This window comes from Ciconia boyciana, chromosome 2 (genome assembly GCF_034638445.1).
Source record: "Ciconia boyciana chromosome 2, ASM3463844v1, whole genome shotgun sequence".
NCBI classification, from domain to species: domain Eukaryota; kingdom Metazoa; phylum Chordata; class Aves; order Ciconiiformes; family Ciconiidae; genus Ciconia; species Ciconia boyciana.
Window position 1 is genome coordinate 101489314 of NC_132935.1, and position 23179 is coordinate 101512492.

The following is a 23179-nucleotide window of genomic DNA, read 5'->3' on the forward strand; positions in this document are numbered from 1 at the left end:
TTTTACAACAGCACAGTATTTCAGATCCCTATCTGATTTTCCTCAATTTTATTTATTCTTAAGGGAGTAAGATGATAACCTGGGTCAGCATGCCCTCACTATACAAAAATGGGCTTTGTAATATTTGCACTGACTCCAGACATTACTGCTTTTTCAATAACATAGTTACTCAGGTTATTGTGACTGAATATTATATGACTAGAAAGAACACAAACAATCTAGTAGAAATTGTTAAAATCATGCTTTTCATTGAATTGATTTTAAGATTGCATTTTACATATTGATACAATTCTGGAAAATAATGTTCATGGACATGTTAAAGAACATTTAAACTAAAAAGTGTGAATTTTGGGAAAGATTTTGCTTCCTTTCTAGCTTACTCCTTTTTATTCAAATCGCTTAGCTGAATTCCATACATAATGCCAGTTCTTTCAGTTCTCAAAAGGTAATGGAACAAAGAATTTCTGAAGTTTTACTGGAAAAAATGAACAAAAATGGCTCCCCAGTGCGAGAGAGACATAGACATACCAGAGAGAGTCCAACGAAGGGCCGTGAGGATGGTTGAGAGACTGAGACTGGGGTGTACCTCCTCATAGGAGAGGCTGAGAGAGCTGGGACTGTTCAGCCTGGAGAAGAGAAGGCTCAGGGGGGATCTCATCAATGTATGTAAATACCTGAAGGGAGGGTGCCAAGAAGACAGAGCCAGGCTCTTTTCAGTGGTGCCCAGTCACAGGACCAGAGGCAATGGGCACAGACTGAAATACGGGAGGTTCCCTCTGAATATCAGGAAACACTTTTTGACTGTGAGGGTGACAGCACTGGCACAGGTTATCTGGGGAAGTTGTGGAGTCTCCCTTCCTGGAGATATTAAAAAACCATCTGGAGATGGTCCTGGGCAACTGGCTCTAGGTGGCCCTGCTTGATCAAGGGGGTGGGACAAGATGACCTCCAGAGGTCCCTTCCAACTATAACCCTTCTCTGAAAATAGAATTTCAATTGGAAAGAGAATTGACAAGTTGATAGGGTCATAGCATATGATAAGGGCTTACTTTTGCAAAAGGCAACCATAAAAATAGGAGGTTTTACTTATAATTGTATTTCTTTCATTTAAATTTGTTTAAAGATAATGCATTAATTTATGTGTTTGGGAATCATCTTCCACTAATGGAAAAGAATATGAAGCTCTTTTTCACTGTGTTTTATGAAAAAGTCTAACCGTGAACTTTCATTATCCAAGTGAAGTAAAATACTGTAGATAACAGGACTGTTGGTTAAGAATATTTTATACTGTAAGATAGATGCATGGTAGAAACTTAAATTCATATATGTGAAACCAAATGAAATGTTATCCTCTGTCTTCATAAGTCTACATCATTAGTAACAACTTCTGAAGCTGCAAATGGGTTCAGGAGACAGAGGTGGTGTGGGACAGGGGATTAAATACAAATTCTGAATTCATAGCCAGCTGATATTAGTAAGTTTTAAGTTGGATATCTGTCATAGTTGTATAATAGAATTTTCCTCACCTATTTTTTTAAAAAAGAAAATCAAAAGGTTGCATGGGTGGTATACTCTTATAGTGTAGCTATGTATATATTGAAAGCTTAAAAAGATGTTTCTACTGGATATTTAAATTGAGTAAGATTAAATTGCATAGTATCTGCACTCTGTAGGGCAGCTGTCCCTGTAGATTGGTCAGCCTAACAGGGTTGTCTGGATTTTCTGTCCAGATTCCAAGGTGGTTATCCTAGTTGCCAGTTTTAAGTCTAAAAGTCTAGCTTTCCTTGGGTTCCCCTTTTTTAAGGGGTACCATAGATTTTTCTTGGATGCTTGAATTTTGTAGTGCACGGTTTACAAAAAGGGAAACTTTTTACAAAGAATTTGCCTCCTCCCCTTTTTTTTCCTAATAGTCTTTCTAGTTTTCTAAGAAAATGGCTCCCCTGTTGGATTTGGTTGAAAGCTTACTGTACTCCCAAAGAAAATAACTTCCTTCGAATTATTTAGAACTCTCTATTAAATAGGAACGGGTTTCTTCCAGCTTTATTTCTCAGTCTTAAGGGCATTGTCAGGAAACCCTCTTCAGAACAGTGTCATTCTGCTAGTTCAAGAGATGGTTTCAAGAAGCAGATCTTTACCTCATCTGTCTGAAAACAGCGTAATTGCCAGTTCCCAACTCTCCATTGAGATAATTCTCCTACACACTTTTTATGTGACTTTTCCATTTTCTGATGAAGGATAAAAAGGCAAAGAAGGATGCTTGTGTTTATTATCGCACTAACAGCCAAAAGAGAATTTTTAAGAGACCCTGTGATGTCTCCTTTTTATATCACCCTGGCTTTTATCACGAGTCTTATGGAACTTTGAAATTTCCTAATTATCAGGTAAATTATCAGGTAAACTGTCATTTCCAGAAGCGATCTGTAATAACTGCAGTATTTGTACACAGGTCATGTCTGATTAATATTTATACTGTGTCCCAAGATGTATTTTAACTAGAAGTATCTTCAGGTACTTTTACTATAATATTGTAATTTATAATCTGAAACCTGTATTCTGCCTACTAGAAGCTAGACAAATTAATTCAATCTCAGCCTCAGAATTAGGTTTCTCAGTGACAGCCACAATCAAGTAGCCAGAGTGTGTCAGTCTTCCTGATGTACAGAACAGTTTTATCATGCAAGGCTCTGATTTAACAGTTTAGTGAACCTTGCTTCATCTGCACATTACCCAAATTATAAGACTGGATTACAGCAATTTTTACATCATTGGGGCACCCATTTCCACTCACGTGCTTAGTTTCCTGGTAACATGTTATGATGACATAGTATGTTAGGAAAGTACTGCTAAGGAGTTGCAGTGTCTGTGAGCTAGGAGAAAACAGGATTATAATTGAGGTATGTTCCATCATTAAGTAAAATTTCTGTACAGAATTTAAAAGCTGTTTTGGGCTACATAGCATGTCCCAATAAGATGAAGATTTGTCTTTGATGGGAAGCACAGAACATCTCTACGGTGATTGCTCAAGTCAACATTTTATGAACCACTTTAAAAGCTGTCTTTAAAAAAAAAAACATACAGTGTATGTGTACAAGCTTGGATACAAACAGTTTACAGTAGGCAAGATAATACATTTGTTCTGTAATTTAAAGGACAAATTTTAACTGCTTAATGTAGAAATTCTGTGATTCTTGGTTTTGAATTTAGATCTTCAGAGATTTGTGTGTCTCCTGCCCTTTCTAGACATGCCAGCTCTCAAATCTCATGTTATTAAAGCTTTCTGGAGGTGGGAGGCATGTAATCAGGGTATTTGTGTACAGTCTGCTTTTAGCTCAGGCCTTAGGGAGATGAGGGGGACAGGTTGAATTGAGTTTAGTCCATATTGTCTGTCTAACACTTTCACAAAACATAGTTTTGCAATGGGTCATTAGACTTAATTGTAAAAAACAACCAAAGGAAATTACTTCAGGGTTGAGCCTTTTATATGTCACATAACCTTTCTTGATTTCAGTCACGTCGATCTGTCTGGTGATGTTGCCCATCCATTCCCAGTTTAAATGTTAACCAATATTTAATAACTGTTAAATTGTCCTCATGTGGTTAGTAATTATGGATTGTTAATAGTTTCAGTGTCAGTCTGTATGAAAATGAGCAGATAAATGGAACCTATATTACATGTAGGCTAAAGTATAGAATTTATACTGGATTGCCTACCTTAGAGTGGGGTGTGTGTGTGTGTGTATGTATGTATATGAATGCCAGCATATTAAATAGTATTTGTATGTGCTGTTTGATTTCACTATAATCTGCTGATAACAGTAAATAAAATACTCTCTTTTCAATTTCTGTGACTGTGGGAAGAACAGCCTTGATTTAAAAAGCTGATGACAAGCGAAATGAAGAATAAAAATTGGAGGAGTCAAGAGTTCCTTTTTGAGGAAAAGTATCATTTGGCTTCCAGTCAGGAAACTGACTGTTTGTGCTGAAGTGCAGCTTGAGGAGGGTCAGAGGAAGGGTAGTGGCCTCACTGAATCCCTGTTTCTGTTTCTATGTCCTTTGAAAGGACATAGAAAGGGGGGGACAGTTTTGGATGGGTTATTTTATTTATTTCACTGTGTGGTGGGTTGACCTTGGCTGGCTGCCAGACCCCCACCCAGCTGCTCTCTTGCTCCCCCTCCTCAACAGGACAGGGGAGAAAATAAGATGGAAAAGCTCATGGGTCACAATAAGGACAGGGAGATCACTTACCAGTTACCGTCACTGACAAAACAGACTCGACTTGGGGAAAATTAATTTAATTTATTGCCGATTAAAAATAGAGTAGGATGGTGAGAAACAAAGAGGAAACTATAAAACTACCTTCCCCCCACCCCCTTCTTCCCAGGCTCAGCTTCACTCTTTCATCCCAGACTCCTCTACCTCCTCCCTCTCAGCGGTGCAGGAGGATGGGGAATGGGGGCTGCAGTCAGCCCATAACAGCTCCTCTTTGCTGCCCCTGCTTCCCCACGCTGTTCCCCTGCTCCAGCCTGGGGCCTTCCCACGGGCTGCAGTCCTCCAAGAACTGCTCCAGTGTGGATCCTCTCCCTGGGATGCAGTCCTTCAGACACAGTCTGCTCCAGCATGGGTCCCCCACAGCCTACATGCAGTTACTGCCAGAAACCGTGCTCCTGCACGGGCTATCCGTGGGCTGTGGCTTCCTCAGGGTGTATCTGTCTGCTCTGGCGTGGTCGTCCAGAGGCTGCAGCGGGATGACCTGCTTCTCCGTGGCCTTCTCCAGGGACTGCAGGGGAATCTCTGTTGGGGTGCCTGGAGCACCTCCTCTCCCTCCTCCTTCTCTCACCTTGGTGCTTGCAGGGCTGTTTCTCACACTTTTTTCCTTGCTGCCAGGCAGCGTTTTGCCCTTTCTTACCCTGGCCTTCCTGGAGGCCCCCACCGGTGGCTGAGGGCCTCAGCTGTGCCCTGCAGTGGGGCCGTTGGAGCCCGCTGGAACCGGTTGTGTCCGGCACGGGGCAGCCCTCTCCTCACAGGGGCTGCCCTGCAGCCCCCTGCTGCCAGCCCCTTGCCACAGGCACCCCGTTAACACTACTACGTCCATAACAGTATTTCTAGCTAGTAGAATTGCCTTTTAAACTGAGATTGTTGAAAAGTAAAGGTACTACCAGCAAAAATTATGCTTATGCAAGGGGCTATCTGTATTTGACAGACTAAAAAAAGGGGGGGGTGGGGGTGTGAAATCAGGTTTTCAATAGGCAATATACAGAACTACAGCTTGTCAGTAACTTGGTGAAATGACCGTGTTTAAAAGATTCTGCATCTCTCATTTGTATGTATTAATCGCTGAGGTTAACAGCATAATGCGGTAAATGCCACCCCCTGCCCCTTTCTTGTATCCCTGGATTGGAAATTTCGAAGTTATTCCTGTTTAAACAAAAATAATTATTGATTGTTGTTGTCAACTAAGAAAGCAGCTTTATGTGTGGAAAGAGTGTCGTTACCAAAAGCAGTAGCATTTTGTTTTTTCTTCTGTTAATTTGAGAACTGTTTCGACAACAGGCATTGACTTATGAAGGACCTGACTTGAAGGTATCCCGCCTTTTAGGTTTTAAATGAAGGGGTTGTCGTTCAGCTGAACACTTCAACCAGAGCACTGGGTTGCATTTTGATTGCCTGTTCCTGACTGCTTAGGAAAAGTGTGATGCACTGAAGGAATGAGTTCAAAATAGCAATACCATTATCTGTGCCAGTATAAATTCTAGGAGTTTAGCTTTGTAGACTGTAATTTAAAGAAAGCAGTAGAGCACAATGAGGAATATACAGTAATTATGGAGAAACTACTTCTGCAAAGACAGATTTTAATTGCTTTTGTAAAACATCAATAATCATGCAGCTCAACATAATCTTATCTGCTGGGGCAAGAGATTTCCATTGCCATCAGTTGGTTTCTGTTCTTACATCAAAGTTTATTGCAGTTTTTTCTGTGCCTGTTCGAGTGCTTTTGGGCATGCAGTGACTGTTAGGTGTGTGAGATGATCCAGGATTGTAGGTGGGTTTTGTAATTATTTTTCTTGATGTAGTTATTTCCTTGATTTGGTTTAGAAAACTGTTAGGACTGACTATCCCTGTTATGATTTTCATTGTTACAACTTTATTTTGTAAATTGTTCACAGAAACTGAATGGGAGATAAATAGTGCTGCAGAAGAAGAAAACAAGCAATGGAGGGGAAACAGATGAAAAAATCTTAGTAGCAAAGTTGTGATTGTTCGTTGTTAAATAAGCCTGTGATGTGCACGGAGAAGATTACTTTTCTTCCAGACCTGTACATGCTCTTTTCCACACCTTCAATGAATGACCGTCTTGCAGCTTCCCTATTTTTCTGCCCTATTCACATTAGTTCGACTCAGCTGGGTTTAGCTCTGTGAGAGAATTCTCATGGCTGATAAAGGCAAAGGTACCTTGTTCAAACCAGTGCAATCTAGTTATCCGTAGGAAGAGTACAAATAGATGGCAAAGGAGTAGAGATGAAAGTAAAAGCTTGCTTTTGCATACAATGATAGGTTCAGCTCCGCATTTCACTCTAGGGCTAAATTTGTTCTCTTCAGTCTGCACACCCCAAAACATTAGGCAAGTTACTCGTACTGCTGCAGCTGGCCCTGACAATCCACCCTTCAGCATTTCCCTTCCTCAGAACACAGCCTGTTTCATCTGATTCAAAACTTCTTTTCCTTGAAAGTTTCTATCCAAAATCTCCGGAGGTTTTGAGCAGCATCCTTGATCCTGATCAAACACATTTCTTCGGAGAGGTGAGGACAGAGGGTCAGGGGAACTCTTCCTGTAGTCGATTCTTAGTGTTGTCCTGCTGAGCTGTTGAATTGTAGCCAGCATTTTGAGTTCGCAGCAGATTTAATGTTTAGTCACTTTTTCAGAAAGACAATAAAAATCACATGATCTCAGAATAAGTAGGGTGAAGCTATTGAATCCTGAAAAAAAAATATAGTGCCTTAATAGGGCATTTCAAGCGCTTTTGTTGTGAGAGAGGAAAGTACTGTGGATATGTCAAAAATGTTCTTGAATACTTGTACATACATTCTTAAATTAATTCTATGAAAATTTTATATGAACAGTAATTCCTTGTTAATAGTGATCTCCTTTTCTGTTTTAGTTGTGCACTCTACTGTTTTAGTGCTTACAGATATTGTTATATCTGTAAGAATAAAGAGGTATTGTATGTTTAATGGAGAGAAAGTGATGTAAGAATTTTAGCAGTTTAAGAATTTTAAGAATTTAGCAGTGTAAGAATTTTAGCAGGGTCACCTGCAGAGCTTTTTTCTGAAATTTGTGAACTGCCTCACTATATTTAATATCTTGTTTTTGAAATTAAATAAAATGAATTTTAAAAAGCCCCTGTCTTCACACATGGCGCATTCTGGAGTGTTCTGAAACAGAATTGTTGTTGGATGCTAATTCCAACTGCAAGGCTTACTAGATGTATATATTTCAAGCTGGTAACATATATGCTGTATGCTTAGTAATACCTGCACCTTCCCCTGAAGCTTTTTTGAGTTGGTACAGGGTGGAAGGCAATCTTTTTATGAAAGAGTTCTGAATTGCAGAGGCTGGGTCAAACATAGCACCTGCTATCAGCAACCTGATGGGACTGGTTGCCTGGCCCAGGCCGTGCTTTTTCCTGTGATGCTGTGACACACAGAGAAAGATCAGTAATTCTGACAGCATTAGTCTGAATTCTTCCTTCTCTTGTAATGGACCCAGTTCCTGCCTATACCAGTTGAAGAAGGAATTTGACTGTTACAGAACATCCCCACCTTCGCTGATCTAGAGGAGGAATAACTTATATTAGTTGCTTGTCCAGGAGAAGGGCATGTATCTTCCAGTTAGGTTTGGCTTTTCTTTGCTCCCTGTATTTACTTGAGCCAGGAAATCCCACAGATGACACTCAGGGATGCTTTCACTATGTAGCTAATGTGCTGCTGGCCAGCTGGGGTTGGTTTGGGTGGGAGCATTCACACAGCAAAGCCCTAAGCCCATTAGTGTCCTTGTTTCTGCACTTGTGTGTGTCTGGCAGCACGTGATTGCTCTGGGGAGCTCAGGGATCCCTTTGCAGTCAGTCATGTCTGCTGTGGGACAGCTTGTTTGTGCTGCAGGGCAGGGAGAAAAGATGGGAGAGGAGCTTAGGGTTTGTCCTTGCTACACGTGGCGTGCTTCCATCAGAGGTGGACCAGGGCTCAGGCTCTAAGCCTGCCTGTCCACTGCAAGCTCACCAAGTCTGGGTTTAAAGCACCTCCAAATTGAAGAGGTTTGGGCTCAAATATGAGCAACAGTCCAGGTTAGCTGTACAGTGTGTTAGGCAATTTGTGTTACATCCTTAATATAAGAATGCTAATTTTTTCTGTTAGTCCTGCCAGAAGATCCGAAATAACTTGTTTAGAAGGTTGTTTTTACCCAGTAGTTACAGAGTTAGAAGAACATAACTCTGGAAATAAATCCAATGTTAAAGTTTTTAATAGCTCCTGATTTGCCTCTTCTGCCTTTACACATTTTTTTTTTTAATTTGATCTTAGGCTCTCTCTTCTCTTTAATATGTTCTTGACTGTTTTTGTTAGTTTCACTTAAGTTTTCTAATGCCTTTCACTTTTTTTATTTACTTGATCCTCCTTTCAGTCTTTATCACTGCTTTTGGTGGTTCTTTACATTTCTTCCTTTTGTTTTTCTTTGGGGAAATTTACTACTTAGTTTTCCCTTCGTACGGCTTTGCCTTCCTTAGCTACACTGCTCCCATGTGCCATTTTTTCCAGCGTTAGTTATAAGGAAAGGAAGCTCTGTATTCATTAAGAAGTGAATAATGGTAGAAGGAAGTGTGTGCAAGAGTACATGAAATAGTGCTTAATTCTTTTCCCTGAAGATGCTGGAGAAGATCAAACAGGTTGGTGAGAGACAGCTGGGAAGTATAGAAAGGTACACTGGCAGCCTTGTTGTGAGGAAAAAAAGTGTCTTTCAGGAAATGGTGAATAACCTCTAAGTATAATGATGTAACTGGGAAAGGGAAAGAATGGCTAACAGAACAGGCTGAAAACAATAGAAATTGTTGCTACCAAGGCTGGGGGTTTCCTGCATCTTTGAGGATTTTCTTTAAACTCATGTTTTTGAGCTGCTTGAGATGTCTGCACTGAACTTTGAAGCTAACAGCTAAGAAATAAATATACTGCTTTGTGTCTGGCTGGGAGTTGTGTTTCAGTGGCACGCTGTGTAGCTCTAGCGGGATGTGCAGGGATGGGGAGGGACCCTCAATGGATGCCCTCTTCCATTTTTCAAGTAGACATTATTTCCCAGCAGCTACTTGAGGGGTGCCAGCCTGTGGACTTGAGCGAAGCTGACTATTTCTGAAATACAGTAGGTCTATTAATATCTGATAGATATTTGCAACACTGATAGGCAGTTGTTAAAGTTAACTAAAGATGACTAAGCCAGGCCACTTCCCCCTCAATTATCCTTGTATCAAACCAGCAAAATACCAGTCCAATTTGAATCTGTTTACTCTAATATCGTTAACATGCTTCTGTGAGTCTAGGTCACAGGGGTCTGACAGTAGCCTGAGGTTCACAGCACATTTAATGTTGTTATAATCTTACGGCAAAGAAATGCCATTACCTGTTCCCTTCATATATTTGTATTTCAAGATCAGGCATTCTCTATCACGCTGGTGAAGCGCATACATTACTATTAAAGGTATATGTACATGCTATTAATATTATGTTACTTTTTTGTATCCTTTTTAACAAGTGAAAACGCCTTGAAAATATTTTCATTCTGCACACTGGTTTATCAAACTGACACATTTAAAAGCCCTTTTTTAGACTAACAATAGGATTTAATATCCTGATTAATTCATTCCAACCTCATCCTCTCTGCGAACAATGCCAAGTAATGTGAATTGCGTCTGCTGACTTGTATGTAAAGATGAGTTTAATTTTAAACAGTCAGTTCTGAAAACTAGAGAGCTCTGATTAATTTTAAATAGTTTCTAGCTCGATTTCATTTACACTTGCTGTGAGTGATTATGCTCTTTAAGCTTCCTCACTGGACTTAGTTAGTACTACTGTTATATTGTAAGCTGCATTAATTATCTATTAATTAGTGAAAACCTGCTCTGAAGCATGACCTAAACTGCTAATTAACCTTTTCAGTTTAATAGAATTTTATCTGCTGGTAGACTATGTGGAAGTAGAAAAGTTATCTTTATGGCAGAAGAAGTTTATAGGACTAGAATGTTTAGGGTCTCAGGTATAACCTGACTAGGTCTGTTTGTCATTAAGCTGTGTTTCAAAGCTTGCATCTTCCAGTGAGCCATCAAAAAAGGAGTGGTTTTCGTTTGTGATGTGAGATAGAGCACTCATTTTTATGGAAATAGAACTGTGATTAACTCAGTTTTCAGAAGTGTTTTTGTACCCAACTTAAAAAAAAGAAAGAAAGAAAATAAAGAACACACAAAAAAGACTTCTTTTAAGTCTGGGCCACCTCTTTTGCTTAGTTAGGTTGTTATCCAACCTGTAAAGTCAGAGAGAAGGTAACTTACTCAGGTAAAATACTTTAGAAGGAAAACTCGATTGCAATGTTTTGCCCCATTCTAAGCTTTGAAAGGAGACCATAAATGAGATTTAAAATTAACTGCTTTTTCTGTTATGCTTGATGTTGGTGTGGGCTTAATGCTGATTAGTTTAAAAAAAAAAAAGTTGCTTAGCCTTTTCCTTGTTGAAGAAGACAAAATATTTATTTTTAAGTTCTTTTTAAAAATAAGTATGGGGGGAAAAAAGATCTACAGCATGTGAAAAAGTATGATTCAGTGTTTATCAAGTTATGTTTTATTAATAGCAACAATGCTGTAAACAGATGCTTTAGTGATTACTTAAAATGAAACAAAATAGTCCTTGTATGGAGTAGGGGAAAAAGGATTTAAGGTCATGAATACTGTAACTGAGGGTTGGTGGGTTGTTTGGGTTTTTTTTTTTTTTTTGGGGGGGGGGGGGGGGTTGGTTGGTTGGGTTTTTTGGGGGGTGGGTTTTTTGTGTTGTTTTTGTTTGTTTGTTTGGTTTGGTTTTTTGTTTGGTTTTTTTTTGTTTGTTTGTTTAAATTGAATTAAGTGTATCTGCAGCACATGTCACTGTAGTTGGATATGCATGTGCTGCTTGCTTTCTGGAAGCATTAAACTCCCTGCTAAAACTCATCTCCCTGTACTGCTTTTTTTTTTTTTTTAATCCTCTGGTGTCTGGAGTGAAAAGTATAGGGATGTTATTCGTGAGTGCCACACAGGTTTTTCAGGCCTCATACTAACTTGAACTTTAGTGTTGTTCCGTAGGAATATGGGAAGAATATGTGGCCATGCGCCATGTGAAAAGTAGCTGCCATATTTGATTGACAGGCCATAGATTTCCTGAGCTCAGGCGCGAGGTTGTGGTGGGTGTTAGCATTCGGTGGATCACGTGGGAGGTGGTCACAGAGCTGGGGTTTCTTTCCTGAATCAAGAAAGTCTCTGAAGGTAAGAGAGGCTAGGTCTTACGCTCTCTAGTGAGTTATATTCTATGTGCAAGTGTCCTAAGCATGGGGGGGTGTGGTTGTTGTTTGGTTGCTTGGGTTTTTTTTGTTTTCCCCTAATGTATATGGTAACCTGTCTAACATCTGAAAGACAAAGATCTGTAAGAAGGTATTAGTACTACTTTTGGTTAACAAGATTTTCTAGACTACCATAGTGTTTATTTTTTTTCCTGTTTTCATAAGAAAAGATGGATTATAAAGTTGTGCCTCCTGCACAGGTCTGTCATTATCTTCATTTCCCTCCCTCCTTGCTATTTTTTATTCCTTTGATAAATTTCAAACGGATTTGTGACAAGTTTCGTAGTCTAAAGGATACTCTTCTTCCAGAAGTCCTTTGAAAAAGTTTCCCTCTTTGATTAATGCTCCCAGTATGAGAGAGGGAGAGCATGAGCTAAACTCTTATTAGAGAGCAGTAATTCACATAACTGTTCGTTGTGAGGGTATGCATTCAGAGGAGATCTTGCTTCACTGATGCTGTGCTCTGGAGATGTTACTTATTGGGAGGCAGGCTGTTTTTGTGGTTTGTTGGTTTTGTTTTGTTTTTTTATACTTCAGAATGGTGGTTTGACCCCAATTCTAAATGTATGAATTTTAAATTTTGGGTAGCTTGTTGTTATGTTGTTAAGCCTGATTGTTTTAAGAATATTGTAAATCATTCCACTGTATTTTCAGCCATAAATCCAAATACAGTTTTAATATAGTAATGCAATTGAATATTTAAAAAATGGATAAACTGGTTTATTCCAAATACCACAGTATTAGGAAATACGAAAAGGAATGTTCTCTGCTTCGAGTTTAATTTTTATGCCTACCATAATGCAATTGCTGTTGTTACACAAGTAAATAAAACGGTGCCATGCTTGCGACTCCTTAATGAAGCATTCGATTGGAAAATAACTGATTGTATTGTGAGACAAAGATATTGCTGTTATTGTCATGAAAAGATAGAAATTAATAATTTAGTGAATGTTACTAGCACAAGTACCATATTACTAAATTCACAGCAGGATGTAATGAAATTTTTGTCAAATGCAACTGCAAAAATAATGCCTTTTAATTCCTGTTGATGTTATGATGTCACCTTTTAGTATTAACCATTATGATATCAGGCTAGTCCCGCTTACTTCTTCATTAGATCACACTTTTGATTGAGATTTTTCATGAATCTTAAAAAACCTGAGAAAGATGGTATGCCAGAAGTAGTTGTTTATTTGCGGGCTGTTGTTGCTGTATCACAGAAATAAATTCCGAGTATGAATGCCACATTATTAAAAAATTAATTAATGGCTCCTCAAAACAGACAGTGGAGAAAGACTTTAACTGATGGATGAATTAGTTTTGTAAATAGCTGTTGGTAGTGTAAGTTAGGAGATTTAGTTGAAAATGGTTTTTAATTGATCTGAATTGGTTATCTCCTTTGCTGTACTAGATGTAGCTCAGGTAGTACTTCATAGTTTCATGCTTTCCTTTTGCCCCCCTCCCTTTTCCTTTTTAGGGTAGGCTTTTTTTCTTTTCTGAAATATTGGACAGATTGTAGCTGTAGTTCCATGTACTATCAAAGAGTTTTCCAACTTCCAACAGATACATGCTTTCTGTCTTTCCTCCACTCCAAGTAGTGGTTGCTTTCCACCTCTTTTCAGGTATCTAGCATTAGCTTTTCCTTGCTGTTTCTTATCTGTCTATTCTAGGCTTTATGGAATAAATGGTACAAGTCTTATGTTTATAACTTGGGCACATTTTACACTACCTGTTGCAATAATAGACACTTAATTGTTTTCTTATTTTCTTAATTGTATTCTTCATTGTTAGATCTTGCTTCTGAATATTGGCAAACCGTGTCATTTGTGCCCTTCAAATATAGGACTTGATGTGTTATAACTGATGTACTGTTGTAGGCAGTTGGTGATAGTATTTGTATTTTACTCTCTGAATATAACTGGCTTTGGCAAAGGAGTTGTGAGGCAGTTTTCTGACCTGCGGTCTCCTTGGTGTGGGATGAATATGCGTAAACCTTGGTAGTCAGCTAAGCCAGGAATATGTTATCAGGATATGCTTTACAGCACTTTCCCTCAGACTTACACAGTCATGTAACTTTGACTGAAATGTATTGGTTCTCCATATAATACGCTAAAAAATATTTAGTTGTTTATTACTGACTAATTTAGGCTTGAATGAAATTTTTTTGAAAAATATTTTAATTCTGCCACACAACTTGTTTAAACATTGCTTTGTTGGTATTTGCTTGAGAACCTAAAAATGAAACTGCTTAAATTATTTTAATTGAATAAACCAGAAAATGCAAGTGTGAAAAGATAATTGGATGAAATAAGTTGTTCATTTTTACATGATCTTACCTGTTAATGTCTCTTTTTAAATGCTCCAGCTGGTGGAAATAAATTATTACATCTCATTCTCATTTTCAGTCTTTGAAGTATAAGCTCTACTTGTGAAGAGCAGCAAATCAAAACAAATATGATGGGACTTGTGCTTTGTATTGACTGCTTTTTTGTGCTTCATTTGAAGGTCATTCTGTGAGACTGCTGGGTCAGAAAAAGGATAATGGAAAGCGTTTGGGGGGAGCACGACTGGATTTGCCAAAGATTAGGAAGAATCCACTGATAGAAATCATTTCCATCAATACAGGGTAAGAATCTTCCAAACTTATAAAACATTCAGTACTGCCAAGGAATTCAATTTATGTCTTTCTGCAAGCCTGGCGTATTACTCCTAAGTTACATGGAGGCAGGATGACCACTTTTAAATAGTAAAAGATTTTAAAATGGCATTCTTTCTGGAAAATAAATCCCTGCTTATTTGGGTACAAGACTTCTGCTGCTCCAGGACTGCATACAATCATGCAGTTCTCTTTGTAAGTTCATCTAACTCTTTCACAAAAGAAAAAGTCCTAAGAAAATTGCAGAATAAAAAAAGCATTTAGAGGTTTATTTCCTGTGCTCCTTTGAATTTCTAAGGCAGCAGTTCCAGAATATTGTAACTCATTAAGATCTGTAAACATCATTAAGATCTATAAACACCTGATTGTCAGCCCAGATGTATTAATGGCTAAATTATAGTTAGTTGCTTCTTGCCCCTCTAATATATTTCTAAAGAGTTATCATGCTTATATTTCAGCCTTTTCTTTGTTTGAATAAGCTACCCTCTGCCTATCAAGCAAATCTGGATGCGCATTTCTCCGTAAGACTACATGCATTTTTCTGTTCTGTATTTCTACTTTGAGGAATTCTATTTTAATCTTCCTTCCCTTGATGCTTTTCTTTTTTTCAATTCCACTTGGTCATCTCCCATTTGGTCAGTTGCCTAAAAAAACTGAAACAAACAAACAAACAAAAACCCCCCAAACCCCACACAAGTCCTCTTCTGTTTTTCCCATCTTCTCCAACTTATGTAGTAATTTCCCAGGTGGTAAATATAAAATGCATTGCTCTAGGCATCCCAGGTAGGTGTGAACTTATTGCCTAGAGAAAAAAAATGTGGTAGATCTTAGTTTAATCTTTGAGTTTAGTCTAGCACTTTCATAAACATTTCATAAAAGAGTTTGCTGCTATCCTCTTTCTCTAGTACTTCCTTGTCTTTAAGTAATCTTGCCTTCATAATTTGCTGTAAAACATAGTGTGCTATTTAGGTCAGAATACCAGTTCAAGGCTTGGTGTGGTTACTTTTTCCACTGATTAATGGTAAACATATGGGTGACATGTTGTCATATTGCTGAATTATAATACCTTTTTAAACTGCAGTTTCATGCATTGATTGGTTTTGAAGTCTGGATGTGAACTCTTTTGGTGCAGTTACTTTAAGTGATCTAAATTTTTTCCCTTATTTTCTTTCCTGTCGACATCTTGTTTGTGCCCATGTGATCAAAATCCTTTTCATGATTAAAAATAAGCAAAGTATTCTTTTACGTTTGGTTGTGTCTAAGTTTCAGATGGTATGAATTTTTCTTTTCCATTAATATTTATCACAATCTAATGTAATAATATCTTTCTGGTTGTAAATGTTGTCAAGGATGCAAACTGATTGAGCCAGGATCTTGTTTACATGTCTTTTGATTTGTAGTACTGCATTTAAGATGGTAAAATGTATTGCTATTTCCAATACCAGGTTATTGTTAGCCTAATTATAGAGGTTAATACAAGCAGGGTACTGTAGGTTATATACACTTGGCATTAGGTGGCTGATGAGAGTAACAACCCTTTGAAAAAAAAATTTTTTTTCGCTATATTTTGAACATATGTATTTTCATACTGGGTTTTAAAAAAATTCTTTCCCGAGTTGATCAAACTGCAGACAATTAACGTTACCTTTGGAAAACTTTTTATTTGGAACCTGATAGTTTACAAACACTTAATTACTTTGCTGAGTAGTTATTGCTGTTCTTAGGTCAATAGAATATGTATTTTATACCATAGGATAATCTGAAACATATGAGAAACCACAAAAATATATTTACTTCATGGAGAATAAAGTCAAATATGACTTGATAAGACCACAGTATTCTGAAAACCTCAAACAAACAAGTCAGTTGTATGACACATCTAAATTAACTAATGTCTCATTCTATGTTATATTGCATGCTCAAGGAATCCTGTCTCTCTTGAAATACAGGTTTATTGTGTTTTCCTGTCCTTCTCCTCCTCTTCCCCCTCCCGACCCTCTCCACCTGTGTATTGCAGGTGACTTTTTTGGTTACTACTCTGGGTTTGAAAATTAAAGCATAACTTTAGAAAGGCAGCAGTGCTCAGCAGTTTCTGAAAATATAAAAGTACAATCAGTGAAGAACAAGACACAGTACATGTTATTTACTGTGACTTGACTGTGTTCATTTTATCAGCTTTGTCTTAGTAGTCTGGCTATGGCAATTTTTAGTACCAGCACCACATTTGATCTGAGCTGTTTTCTCTGTGTAAAGACTGGAGAAAACTTTGAAGATTAGTTTTGCTACAGTGCTCTTTATTGAGAGATTAATTTCGATCAGACTAGAAGTTCTTAAACCAGTAAGAAATACTTAGTTAAAAACAGTGATTTCCTCTTTGGAAATCTATGTCTAATGATGTTGAGTGATAGTGTCCGGGAGCAGCACGAGCAGGGCTGCTTCTTGAGGGAGGACAAGAAGGGACACGAGGGTCCCACCAGCAGAGGCAGTGCCCACACCAATGGGACACCCTGTGCCATGGGGCCTGAGGGCTGGGGGCTGGTAGCAGGACCCATCAGCAGTCCCAGACATGGCAAGTGATCAACCAAGGCCTGGGTCTATACAGGGGCTCCAGTCAGGACCAAAAGGAAATGAGCTGGAGACAGAACTGGGGAGAAGGCTACATATAATGCAGGTCTTAGGTCTGTCCTGGAGGATGAGCACAGGGCTGGAGGCAGGGATGGTATTTAAACTCAAGCCAAGACTGGGGACACAGGCCTGAGCTTAACTGGGGCTCCTGGCCCAGAGGGGGCTGCTGGAGACAGCAGCTGAGGCTGGTCAGGTCAGTTAGGGCCTGATGGTGCCCACAGGGCTTTGACAGGTGGTGGTATATTACCATTAACATGTGGGGTCTTAATGAACTCTTGGCCTCTTCTGTAATTCTATGAGGGAAGAAAAGGCTTGTTGGAGCATGTGTATTCCTCAGCCCCAAAGCGCTGGAGTCTTTGACAGCTCACGCTAACCCCTTTCCCTCTCCAGTAGCACAAATACCTTTATGTACGTGGACACCTGCCAGCTGGAACTATTCTTCTGAGAATTCAGTAGGACCAGTTTATTTTTGGGAGTCTTCTAACGTGCTGATTGTTAAGATATCTCTCATTCTCGTATAACTGTCTGAGAATGGGGGTGCAATTGAAATGCAACACGGTAGAGTAAGATTTGTTTCTTAACTCAAGACAGTGTCAAATTCTCTTCAGTAATATTGACTTGGGGCTTCTAGTTATTGATTCCTTCTTCTCTCAAACACGTAAGAGAAAAAATTCCCTGTCCTGAAGGGTTCTGTCCTTGTATGAGTGTGAACTTTTTCCTTACTTGCCCATGCACAAATGCATGCCTACATATGAACACATCCCTCTGTGTATTCTCCCCAGACTGCTGCTGTACATGAGCCTCCTCAGCTGTTCCTTTGCATGAATCAATTCTGTCCTATCAAGGGATAAACATACTGTGTCTCTGCTACAGTATGCAGTCTGTAATAATAATTTAAAACAAACCAAAACGAAACCCCATTAGGTATGCAATATGTGTGAAGATAAGTGCTGCTTCTGTCCGTTGTGAGTCAACTCAGAGTTTTCACACAGTGGCATGTTTGTCCCTAAAAAGGTGTTGCTGTGCCCTGAGAGGGACCTGGATCTTGTTCAATGTTTGGCTTTTTTCTGGAAGTAATGGGCATTTTTTACTACTGTCAATTTTGATTGCTCTGAGGCTTTCTGTTTTCTCATTTAGAAATCCAAGCTATCTTTATCTGTTCAATTTACTATGGCAGTTAGTGGTTTCTGTCAACAGACTGTGACTAGAGAAAACCTTCCATCCCAGCAGCAACATGTTTCAGAGTTTCCAAGTATGTTCACAGAGACTATGGTGAGTATCAGAATAGGGGCACAAAAGACTTACCAGACTTCTCTGACACAAAAGATGTTAGTGAATCTTAATTTTTCCATGTGGCAAATACATAAGGAATCCTTACTGTCCCAGTATCCCATACAAGCTGTAGATTGACCTCTGTAATTTTTCCCTAAGGAGTAAGTGACCTTTTCTTCCTGTACTGTTTGCTCTCTCTGTTATCACTTAGAAAAACATTTTTCAGTATTTTTCAAATCACTTATTCAATTTTTTTCTATAGAATAGGCAGTTAATAAAAATCAGCGATTCCAGCAGAGCTTGGATAGTTGTCTTAGTATCTGGTAAGTTCTGCAGTGATATTAGTGGATCGAAACCTAGAAACGGTGATTTGTTCCTGTCCTCCAAAATAATTTTCTGCTTTGAATTAAGGGCATTTGATTCAGTCTCTTTCCCTTCTATTTATGTCCTAAGCATGTATTGTACAGGTCATCTTACTGGAACAAGCAAGGTAATAGTAGTAGAAGAGCATGTTAAATGCTGTTTGAAGAAAAGGCATAAAGTTTTTCACTAATCTCCTGATGTGATTTTTCCGTCTATTAGTTTGAAGTAAGAAAGATAAACGTTCTCAAATGCATTTTGCATTACAGCTTCATTTTGGTCTAGGGAAAATTTTTTTCTCCTCATGATCTGATCTTTATTAGTGCCAGTCTCATAACCTGTGTAGCCACTTAGACAGCTCTTCTTAGTGGGATCAAGACTTGGTCTTCCGCCTTTTAATTAAGTAATTCTGTATCCTGAACTGTCTGCTTTGTAGCTTAGACTATTACTTATTGATGTATCTGTGTTGTTGGCATGGCCTGAGCTCCCTTATAGCCAGGTTGCTACCACTCACATACATTTCAAATACAATTTTATTTATGCTTTGCCTGGATGCCTTGGGAAGCATGAGAGGAGTGTAGTATGAGCTGAATATGAGCCCACACTAAACTTACTGTTGCACATAGGTTTGCTGAAGCAGTGCTTTCTGTACTGCTGATGTGGCTGGCTAGAGAAGAAATCTAAACACACATTATACAGGGGATTCAAAACCAAAAGGAACATAGCAGTGTGCATGCATGCATTAGACTATCTTGAGAGCTAAGATCTGGTGCAGCTTGTGTTAAATTTGCAGTATGAACATACCCAAAGGGCCAAGTCTGTCCAAGTTTTCCCGTTGTTCTCCCTCATCTGAAGACACTGCATGAATCCCATATAGTCTCATTATCTTGTTACTTGTATAGATTCCCCTATTAAGCTACTCAGAGGACAGGGAGCTGTTTAAGATTCAGCCCAGCAAACTGAGCATCTGGGTTTGAGTGTAGTTCTGAGGGAGTATAGAACCACAGTCATACCGAGAGGACCGTGTAATTAAGAGGAAGCACTGGCTACTTCTCAATCTGCACATCTCTGTATGTTTTCTTTTGGGAGAAGGGCCTTTAAAATCTTTATTAAAATGAGTAATAAATTAAAATTACCTATCCAACCAAGCCTGATAGATTATTCTTGTAGTGCTAGAGTATCTTACAGAAGATCAGCATGTTACTTTATCTCAGAAAGATTTTCAGATCTACTTTTGAGTCTTAAATAGTAATTAAGGCATAACACTTCAAACTTTGTACTCTCAATGTTGAAGAAATGCAGACTTTCTTCTCATGGGACAGTCCTTGCTAGCAAACTTTGTGTTGAGAGTGAACATACATAGTAATGCTTAGGACTTTCTTTAGAATTCCTTGATGCTTCTTGCTAATTTTGTAGGGGTTTTTTAGGCCATGCTTTGAAGTTGTGTAGTGGTGGTCATTCAGAATGTTTCTAAGCTGCTGATGGATCCAAATCTAGCAGGAGAATTAAAAAAAAAAAAGTAGTTCTACATATACTATTTGGTTTGTTTTATGAATCAAGTAACCAAAAATTCATCATTTAAAAAAAAAAAGAAACAACCTATAGTGTTACTATTGTCAATCCTGATGTTCCCAGGCAGGAATATTTCCCTGGTAATGAATTGTGAAAGGTTAAAATTCTATTCTTTCATCATTGTCTGTTTTAAGTAGCTTTTTCAGTTTTATGATGAATTGGGGAGTATGAGGATTGAATTTTCTCCAAGAGTTGCATTTTAATTTTATATGAGGTTACATAATAGTCTTTCTGTATATTGCATTTCAGTATTTGTTTAAGGATCAACTATATAAAATACCCTGGAGTTGTATGTGCATGGAAGTGTAGGTAATAGTTTGGTGGTTTGTGGGGGTTTTTTGTTTGTTTGGTTTTTTTTTTTCTTTTAATTGTGCCCAAAAAAAGACATAAACTTAAATGAAATATAATTTATAATCAAAATTTATAATGTAAATTCTATAATATTTTTAAATTTAGTTATCTGAAATATTTGATTTAGTTATCTTTTTTCACATTCTAAAACTTCTCAGCACTAGATGATTTTCTTTCTTGCTTTTGGTGGTTAATAACTAGGTACCTGTGAGGTGTTAGGTTACAAAAAAATGTAAAATAACGCTGGTAAGAGGTCTGGAAAGTCTTTGGTGGTATGCATGGATTCATTTTGCTATAGGTAGTCTTCACTGAATCAGCACATATTTCAGGCTGCTTTCAGTATTAAAAGCAGATCATATTCCATCTCTTTGCTGCAGTTGGTTGAGATGTCTCATGAACAAGAAATATCAGTGGCTTTCCCCATATGGCAGTACATAGAGAGGCGTTACAAACAGAAAGATCAAGAAGAGAAGCATGTGGCTCTCTTTGCCTCCTCTGATGGAGGGGTAATTATTGCTTTGGAATCATTTGATGCCAGTACACTGGAAGATGTGTAGAGTCCAGTTAAAACAGTATTTATTCCTCTGCCAGCATAAGATATTGCCAGTGGGAGATATTGAGGTCCTTGGGAGCACTTGAGAATGCTACAGTTGTCATCGGTGAAATATCTAGTTATTAATCTGACAGTACTGCAGTGAGTCAAGTGTTAACCAGACTCAGGTGCAGAAGCAGGGGCCCTGGGGCACATGTCATAGGACTGAACTGTGTTGAACAGAGTTGGGAGACTGGTCTGATGCAATTTAGGGTCTGTCTTGTTTGTTTGTTTTGGGTTGGTTTTTGTGTGGGTTTTTGGTTTTGGTTAGGTTGTTTGGTGTTTTTTTTTGGGGGGGGGGGTGCTGGGGGGGGCGTTGTTTGTTTTGGTTTGGGTTTTTTGTTTGTTTTGAGGATTAGGGCTGTGGCTCAGGGTACACAACTCTTTTTACAGCACTGGAAGCTAGAGTAAGTGCCTGGCCTTGCTGAAATTATTGTCTGTGTGTCTCTTTTTTTTTTTTTTTTTTAATTCGTGTTATTTCTATAAGGGTTGTTTTATGTGGTAGGCTCTTGCCCAGCTGTATCACTCAGATGCTGAGTGGCTGCCCTACAGTGGCTTGTAGTGCTGATCCTGCACTATTCTGCTCCTGCCATCCCGTTTCAGAATGTCTCTTCTCCAGAAGTCAGGTCTGCTCTTCCCCTCCTTTCCACTTTCATATGACACCCCTGTACCACAGAGCAACCGCAGATCTGTACTATTATTTGGCACTGTGGCACTCCCAGTAAGAAAGGGAATGTGATCATAAACAAGGTGGATGTGGATTATAAAGCAGCACCCTGTGCTGATTAACTGCATATTTACCATGGTCCAGCCTGTCTGAAGAGTGCTTGTCTCTTATTTAAAATGGATATTTAGAAAAGTAGTATAGAGATCAACTAGGATGCACTAGAATTTTTCTAATTTGGTAAGGCCATAAAAAGAGGCCCTGATTGTGACTTATATCCCTGAGCTCTTGCAGTGGCCTGTGTTGCCTGTCCAAATTTTTGGCTGATTGAACTGGCTTGAGCTAGACTTATACCTTTTTGTGGCATTCAACAAACATAATCTACACCTGTGGGTCTACCTTTGAAAACGCTTTGTGCATTCACTTAATTTCTGACTCCTTTATAACTGGGATGAGTTTTCTGGAGTCACCATCTTGAAGCCATACCAAAGTATCTTTGATTGCTTAGGAAAGGATGTTGTGGCTTAAGTCTGAGAGCTTGTGAAGCCATTGCCCTTCTGTGCTGAAATTAGTGGGATATTTCAGTAATAATCTCATCAGTTCAGCAGAAGAACCACTATTTCTTTGGCTTTCTGTGTTTACTGATGTGAACTCAAATCTCTTCCCTCGCACGATGTTATCTCTAGATAAAAATATAGAGGGAGATGGAACATGGAAATCTTTCTGTTATGTGAAAAATTGGATTGCCTACTGTTTGACAGTGATAGACTTGGGTTTTTGGCAACTGCTTATATACTTTTGTCTATCCAGCTATGCCACAGTGTTTTCAACATTTCTATATTCTCCTAAAATAGTGCTGTCCCCACCTTGAATGAATGATGAGTCTGAATTACAAATCTGTTCATATTTTGTAAAAAATTATTGACTAAATACTTACAAGGATGAATTCCATGTCTTCAATTCACTTTATTTAGTTTGTCCATGAATAACATATAGGTTTTCTATATTTTAATGTTTAACTTTTCAAGATACTCATGTAAGTGACACTGCAGTTGAAAGAAGATTTTGATTTTAGAATACAACATCATTATATGTTTTGATTTGCATTCAATATTATGCTTGGAGAGGCAAAATAGTATTTATTCTGATTATAATAATATAGTTATTATATAATTACATATTATATTACCACATATTATATTTACTTTTACTTGAATTCAAGATAAATGCTTAGAGCGAATTCCCCAGGAGATATGAAGTGATACAATTACTTTGGCCCTACCTTAGCTTATAATATTTAAATGGACACTTTTCATAACTATTTAGCTCGAACATCTGTGACATGCCAGAGCCTATCATGTCAGTTACCCTCAGAAAACAGAGAAGGTAGAAAGTCTGGAAAGATAGTGTATGTGTTTTTTGAAGGCAAACCTCTGCATTAGGCTTTTTTGTTTACATTTTAATCAA

At 38.4% G+C, this 23179-nt stretch overlaps 1 protein-coding gene across 2 annotated transcripts in view; it reads left to right on the forward strand.

Moving 5' to 3' along the window:
- Positions 1-23179, forward strand: part of CDKAL1 (CDKAL1 threonylcarbamoyladenosine tRNA methylthiotransferase) — a 432576-nt gene that overhangs the window by 144263 nt on the left and 265134 nt on the right. For both annotated transcript variants that reach the window (XM_072853370.1, XM_072853371.1), the window contains exon 8: positions 14126-14246. In XM_072853370.1, the coding sequence (XP_072709471.1) occupies positions 14126-14246 (121 nt within the window). The remainder of the gene's footprint in view (positions 1-14125; positions 14247-23179) is intronic.